General features: G+C 39.7%; 1 protein-coding gene across 4 annotated transcripts in view; it reads left to right on the top strand.

Moving 5' to 3' along the window:
* TENT2 (terminal nucleotidyltransferase 2) overlaps nucleotides 1-7,500 on the top strand; it is a 1,237,070-nt gene that overhangs the window by 330,946 nt on the left and 898,624 nt on the right. For all 4 annotated transcript variants that reach the window (XM_044063713.1, XM_044063711.1, XM_044063715.1 and 1 more), the window contains 2 exons: nucleotides 1,577-1,691; nucleotides 3,520-3,611. In XM_044063713.1, coding sequence (XP_043919648.1) covers nucleotides 1,577-1,691; nucleotides 3,520-3,611 — 207 coding nt within the window. The remainder of the gene's footprint in view (nucleotides 1-1,576; nucleotides 1,692-3,519; nucleotides 3,612-7,500) is intronic.

Raw genomic sequence — 7,500 nt, 5'->3', positions numbered from 1 at the left:
TTTGTGAATGCACTTTCCATTTGCAAATGTAACATTTGCTCATTGAAACTGCACACATGTGAAGTATTCGAACATCTGTAGTTCAAATACTCTTTATAGCCGTGCAATGGTACGGCGACATTACAATGGTAAACAGTTTGTGTGTGTATGTATATATATATATACACACACACACACACATATATATATATATATATATATCTATATCTATATGAGAAATGTATGTATATATAAATGCATTTGTCTTCCCCCCCCCCCCTCTCTTACAGGTTGTGCTCAGTCACTGGTTGTACGTCAAACATAAGTGGCAAGGGAGCTAGGCTTGCTGCCCTGCTCATGATGCCATGGAGGGAATAGGTCGTGCCGAGACTAATTATGCTGTTGTGGCCTTGTTCAGCAGTTTGTTCTCAGACATTTGGTACATCCCTAATAAAACTGAAAATTATTTTGAGCAGTTGTAATTTAGTAGTAACAGTATTTAATGTCCTTAATTTGTGACTTTTTCCATAATTTTTTTTAAATTGTTTGTGTGCAACACAGATACAGTATTTACATAACTAAGTTTCAGTTTGCAAATTACAGCACAAGTTACAAAGATAAGTAAGTTATATATGTTGGAGTTGCAGAGATGGTGCAGTACTTCTTTGGCTTACATGTCAGTACAACCCCCCTTCCAAGAACAGCGAACTAAGATTAAGGGGAAGCAACGGAGGTAGGGTGTCTGTTGTATTATGCAAGAAAGAAGTGAAGGGGAACATGGAGAAATAGAAAAGGAAATGTAGAAAAGCCTTTGAGTGTAGTGGTTTTGAATGTATATGTTTACATTGTTTTATGCCTACATTAGTAGCTAGGACTAGTCTGAGTAGCTCAACAGGTAGCACACTTGCCTTTGGTGCATAAGGCAGTGGGTTCTGTTCCTACAGTGCAGAATAAGGGAGGGTGCATGGTGCTGCACTTGTGAAAGTGTGCCATCCTTTGGATAATGCATTGTCAAGGCCCCCATCTGCCCAAGTTTCTGGTAGCTCAGGTGGATGTAAAAGATCACATGGTACCTACTGAAAAGAGTGGTTCCTCCATAACCCAATTCAGGTGCAGCTTTGGACAGTTGGATAGGGAACAGGAAATTCATCACTGGTTTGGCACCTGTCTGTCTTACGGACACAGGCAGCCTGTAACTTGTTCGTTTCCCAGGCCCTTGCTTGTAAATTTCCCAAGCCCCTGCTTACACTTCTCAAGGGTACCAGAATTTAAGAGACTTGGGTTGGATGGCTAGACTTAAAAAAGACTTTGTGGTCTTTAGCCTAGTAAGCACCTATGAACCTAGTAGTGGAAATTCCATGGTGTTCTGGCCAAATTGCCCCTAGTTGGTTTGACGTTGTGGGAATAACCTGGTCAGTGAAGTGTAGCTAAGTTAGACCAAGTTACATATTGGATTTTTATGAAAGAGAGCAAAATGTTTAGCTTTTGTGAAAATTATTTGTTGGAATCCATTTCCCACTTTCGGATCAACTGTTACAAAAAATACAAGGTACTATTTGTAACATTCTTGTTAAACAAGGCATTTTGTGTTTTGCAGCTAAGTCAACAAATACTCGACATCTTTCAAGCATGCCAGCAACAAGTCAGTGACTTGGAGAAAAAAGAGCTGTGCAGAGCAGAGCTACAGAGGGAAATTCAACGAGTTTATCCAGGTACATGTTCGATTTGATGTGTTTTACAATAGGTTTTCAATTAATAAATTCATGGCATTTGTCTTGTGCAGAGAATCTGCTATTTCCTTAACATTTGCAGTAAACTTCTGACCTTGGTTGGAACCTTGCTTTTAAACTTTATTTACCTCCGGTTTTTCCTACCAGTTTGCAGTGGCTGTCTTTCCATTTTTATGTTGTCTTGGCCTGCAGATCACGTGCAGTCTCTGCCTTTGATCTGTCCCTTTTTGATGTTTTCATTCCACAAAGGTGAGTCTCGGAGGCTCTGGGAAGTGGCACATTATACTGCATGCACGGAGCGGTCTTCAATTATACAGTTTAATCTTAAGAAGTACTAGTGTGCTTTAACAAAATCATGTGTGTGTGTGGTTTTTTTTGCACTGTGTCCCTTCTGAAAAATGACAGCTATATTCAGAGTCTTCCATCCATCTCAGAGTAGATGAGCAGGCCACTTGACTGCTTCACCTAGTAACTAACTTCCTTGAAATCCAGGCTGCTGTATCAGACTTAAGTCGTTGGTGACATAGGCTAATAGTGTCGTAGAGCCAGATCAGCCTTGTTCTTTTTTTCTTTTGTTTTCATTTTAGCACTTATTTTGTAGAGTCATTCTGTTAGAAAGATTGTATGCACTAATTCAGTTTGTTGGATGTAGGATATTTTTTAATGCATATTTCAGCCATTGCAGTTTTATGCATCCTGGTGAGTCATTTGATTGCCTTCAGCTGTGGCATTCAATTATTAAAAACCTCATACTTTGTGCAGACTGTTGAAACAGGATTTAACTACAATATCTCTATAAATACAGGCTGACTTAATTTTTCACATGCTAAAATGTTTTCCTCACCTTATTTTACTCAAAAGTTGATTTTGCCCTATAAAACAATTTGTGAATAGGCAGTTTCAAGAGAATTGTTTTATTAAAGCCATTCAAAAGCTATGCCCCCTTTGGTATGTATTCAAGTATATTGCGCAGCTGGAAAGACACCAACGATAACTAAACAAGAAAATAAAAGGTATTTAAATCCTTCAACTATTCTGATAGATTAGAACAACTCTTCTTGTACTTGCAGGCTACTCTCAGGTGATTCTCACTTTTCGACCCATGGAATATCTACTCCTGTTTCTTTGCAAAACCAGAGGCTCTACATGTAGTTGGGCAAGGGATTTAAGTGTACACTAACCAATCAGGACTTGCTGCAGAGGGAGCTTCCTAACTCTGTGTTGTCCCAAAATGTCAAAGAAGCTATCACTACAAAAATGTCAGTGTTAACTGCAGCTGCCTGTTAAGCTGGTGTTGATTGGATGGGTAGGCACGCATTTACACCAACAGTTATGTACTGCCCTGTTTTTGTTGGAAGGTGAGCACTATTAGGTGCTTGAAAAGGGAGGCACAGGCTTTAATGGGTATGCCTAGGCAATTTACAGCCATAGGTTTATAGGTCAGTACTGGTGTAACTGCCGTTGTGGGTCATCTAATGCTAGCCAATTATCCCATTTGAGAATTAAACCCTGCACCGTGTGTTTTGTAAGGTAAATGCCGTAACCATTATGCTGCCTCCCAACTCCACAACAGTCTTTGTGATCATTTGCTTGGCATTGTTCCTGTGTGAGAAGTGCTTTCCAAGTACTTTGTTTTTCATTTTGAAACTTTCAGGTATGCTTCAGCTGTATACCGCATTCACTTTCATCGGAATGAATTGATTGTGTGTGTGTGTGTGTGTGTGCGCGCGCACATTGGTGAACTGCAGCATTAGAAACTGTAATTGTATAGCGGTGGATAATTTTATGAATTTGTGATTTCATTTTGCAGGTAGCAGACTGTTTCTGGTTGGATCTTCTATGAACGGATTTGGCACTCGGAGTAGTGATGCTGACTTATGCCTGGTTATCACAAATGAGCCGGTATGCTTATCAAGCAAACTTTTTTTCCCCTAGAAAACTAACTTTTGGCATAGTTTTTGTTGTACTGTTTTTGTAGTTATTGCTTAACATTTTACTTTGAGAATTAACATCATTGGAGTATAGAATGACAGAAAGAAGCCTGTAACTGTTCTTTGCAAATCGTGCTGCTGTTAATGCCATAGGTATGTAAACTGGCAGAGGCCTGTTGTGTGGGTAACCAGATTTGAAACTTCTCCACCCTCCCTTACTGCATGTGTTCTGGGTACCCGTGAAAACTCTGTTGCAGGACTGCACCAGTCTGTGTATAAAGTAAAGCTTGTATTTGTTTTAGTCGTGAATAGACCCCTTCCAGCTGCGGAGTGGGGTTATTCTTCCCATTCTTTTCAGTGCTACCTTACCCTCTGTGCTTCCTCTGCAGCAGCATATATTGTATTCCTCTATCTTCTACCTCTTCTGATTTGTGACAAAATATCCATAATTGAACATGCAAGCATTCAGTTAATACACTTATTTGATTATAGTCATTCTTTTGGGCATCTTAAGATGTCTTAGATATGTTGAAATTTGACAGTTTTGGATACAAGACTGTTATTGCCCATCATCTTTGTTTACCTTGCCTGGATTGCTGACTTGTTACTTAACATTTTCCATAAAAGATGGTTTACATTTTATGACAGCACATTTGTGAGCTAGGTTTTGCTGCTGTTTAGAATGAATTGAAACATCAGTTGTAGAAGTCTTATACTGCAACTAATAATAGTTCGTTGTAACCAGCAGTTATGGTTAATGAGTGAGTGAGCTGCAGCTGTTTATAGACTGTGTATGGATGGGTGTCATGTTAAAAACATTGCTAACATTTTCATACATCTTAAATGTAAAATTACAGTACTGGGAGGAAGTAATTTTATTCTTAATTTCGTTATAATTTCTGTAGACTGAAAGGATCCTTCTTTGTACATGGGTTGTTGTTTGTACCAAAGTTTTGTTTAGAAAGTCCCAAGATGATGATGAATGTATTGTAAAATGTGATTATTTAACCTTTAAAATTGAGGTATCACAGTGCAATACCTTAAAAACTATAATTAATATTCAAATTATATTTCAGTCATGGAGTCAGTTAAGTATATTCCTTGAGTATTGTGCTGCAGAAGTCTGTTCTGTAATCCATTTTTTTGTGTGGGAGAATAGCCTGTTTTGACCACTGAGTGCTAGTTGAGACCCTTTTAAGTAGCAGCTTCCTTCTCTGCTAAAGATGCTATGGCTGCAGTCTTTTTTATAGAGGTTGGTCACTAAGAAGACATTACTAGTTGCATGGTTCAGATGCATTAAGCCCTAACTGCAGCCAGATTACATGGGCTTGATTAGCACCATTGATGCTGCTGGAACCAGCTGTGGATCATGGGATTTGAGCTCTCCATCCTTGGTCTAAGTAAGGAACCAGATTCTCTGAAGTACTGACACCCACTGGAGGCTGTGAGAGGGCCTGGTGATGAAGAACCCACCAGACAGCACGTAACGAGCATTGCAGCATGGATAGTCAAATTTGTCTGACTCCGTTTCTGAGAAAACTGTTAGTTCAGGACGTTGTGAGATAACGGAGACTTAAGGCAAAAATAAAATCTTGATTCCTGCCCACAGCACATTCCTGTCTAGATGCCAGTTGAATGGGCTAGGGGAGCCAATGGCCAGTAGACAACAAGGAAGAAAAAAAGATTAAAAAATGCTGTAAAATATGCTCATTTTATACCACTGACTATTTTGTTTTAGTTTACAGTTTAGTGTCACCTGGTAAATGTTTTTTTTTATTATTTTCTTAGTGAGAATTCTACTAAAGTTGCCTGCCTCATGATTTTCTATAGCTTATGCCATGTCTTTGTTTCTTTTATACATTAATGCCATGTTACTTATAAAAATGAGAATTTGGCAATTCATTTCAAAACTGTTCTGATGTAGTATACCAGTGCAATACAGAACTCATTACAACACAATGATGCATAAAAAGGTCATAGCAGTTACAGACCTCAAGTAGTTAACTGAATTATTAACTTTTTATAGATGTGTATACTTTTTCTGTCTCTCACTAAATGGAATTCTGATGTTTTTTGTATTCCCTGACCTGAAACTGAAATGGGTCACGTGGTCAGTGCTCTGACCTAGCAAGTAAAGTTTAAATAATCAAATGAGTACATAAGTGAATAAAATTAAAATAAACCAAACATGCTGTTTATTCAGAAGTCAAAAAATTTCAGAAGCTGTTTTGAAAGAAACAGATGCAACTTAAAGGTGGAAGCACAACAAAAGACTCTTGAATACTCGCATCCTTTTAAAGGGGTTCCATTCTGTTTTTTTATTTGTCCTGTGAAAACTGGGAAAGTCTGACAACCAGTGGCCCATTTTTACTGGGGACCTGGGAGAAAAGCTCCAAGCGAGAATGCTCATGTTTTTTAATTATATACAAGTGGAGAAAAGCACCACAACAGATAAAAACGCAAACATTTAAATACATTTACAGAAATATTACTATGATAAATTATGATCAAGAATACAGTATGATGTCTTTCCATTTCAGTGTTGCAGTATTCATAGCATTTAGGGATCCACTGCCAAGGGCGGCCTGATGTCTGGCCAGTATACCAAAGCCTTTAGGTTGGTTTTACGGTATGCTGTATGTTACACACATGATGTTCTTCATGTTTCACTGTTGCAGTCATCACATTTGGGTTATCTGCATGCAGTAGCCCTCAGTCGGCCTGATTATCAAAGTCTTGGGTCCTGCGTCGGTTGCTGTCTCATCTTCTGTGACATCAGGCAGTCTGGTATAAAGCATGCAGCCAACGCCCCGCCCATTACATCAGTCTTTCTTGCCATGCGGTGCCCGAAGCAGAAGCAGTTTGCAAGTGCCGGTCAGCCGACTCCTGAAATTTTCATTTTCGAGTTTCAGAACCGAAGCCTTCAACTAAAGCTAAGTACCCTGTTGGGGATACGTTTTCTTGCTCTAAACTGATGTCAGTAAAAGTCATTAATTGTATTTCTTGTGGAAAGCAAATGCCTCATAAAGATTTCCATTCGTACTGTATTCCTTGCCTAGGCCCTGACCACAACATACCTCGCTGTCGGTTTTATGCCTTATGTAAGCAACGAACTATTCGTCATCTGTATATTTATGCTTCTAAATATTTTGGTACTCAGTTCAGTTATCCAGATATGTCTTCGGTAAGCCATCCGACTACCGACATTCTGAAAAAACGCAAAGATAAAGACAGAGACAGGCTGCCTAGGTCCAAAGCTGCCGGTGACGCTTCTCCTATCCCAGTCGCCAGTACTCAGGTGCTTTTGCAGCCCCTGATACCCGCTACTTCAGATTCGCAGGCCTCTGCTGAGACCCATTCCGAGTCAGGTATGCCACAAAATGCTTCAGCTGTGGAACCCACGGATGTCTTCACCTTGAATGGGTCCGGAGCCGCTGTGCAGGCACCGGCTTCTGAGGGTGTATTCAGGCCTACTGACTTGCATATTAAACCAACGCCATCTTCTTCTTCTTCAAGGCCTAAAACTTGAACCATGCCTAGAAAACCGACGCCCAGACCGCATGATCAGGCCTCTATGCCTAAAAAAACAAATAAGAATGGTTGAAGACTGTATTACTTTAATCAGGGGAAGCCAACCTTCCCCCTATAAGAGACCTAGGACTGAATTTGCTTATGATACTTCTGAACAGGATTCTGAAATTTCTGTTTGCTCTGATGACCAGGATTTACCCTTATTTACTTATGAGGATTCTGATGCAGAGGACTCTATTCCTTCTGCCCCCCCCCCCGACGATTTTTCTGTTGGTGAAACCCCTACCTTCTTTTTTTGGGAAAACCAAATTTTTTCGGGTTTTTTGGGG

The sequence above is a fragment of the Protopterus annectens genome, chromosome 2.part2 (genome assembly GCF_019279795.1).
Source record: "Protopterus annectens isolate FY-2018-M chromosome 2.part2, PAN1.0, whole genome shotgun sequence".
NCBI lineage: Eukaryota > Metazoa > Chordata > Ceratodontiformes > Protopteridae > Protopterus > Protopterus annectens.
The sequence above is the reverse complement of the archived record's forward strand: the minus strand, read 5'-3'. Positions and strand labels throughout refer to the sequence as shown.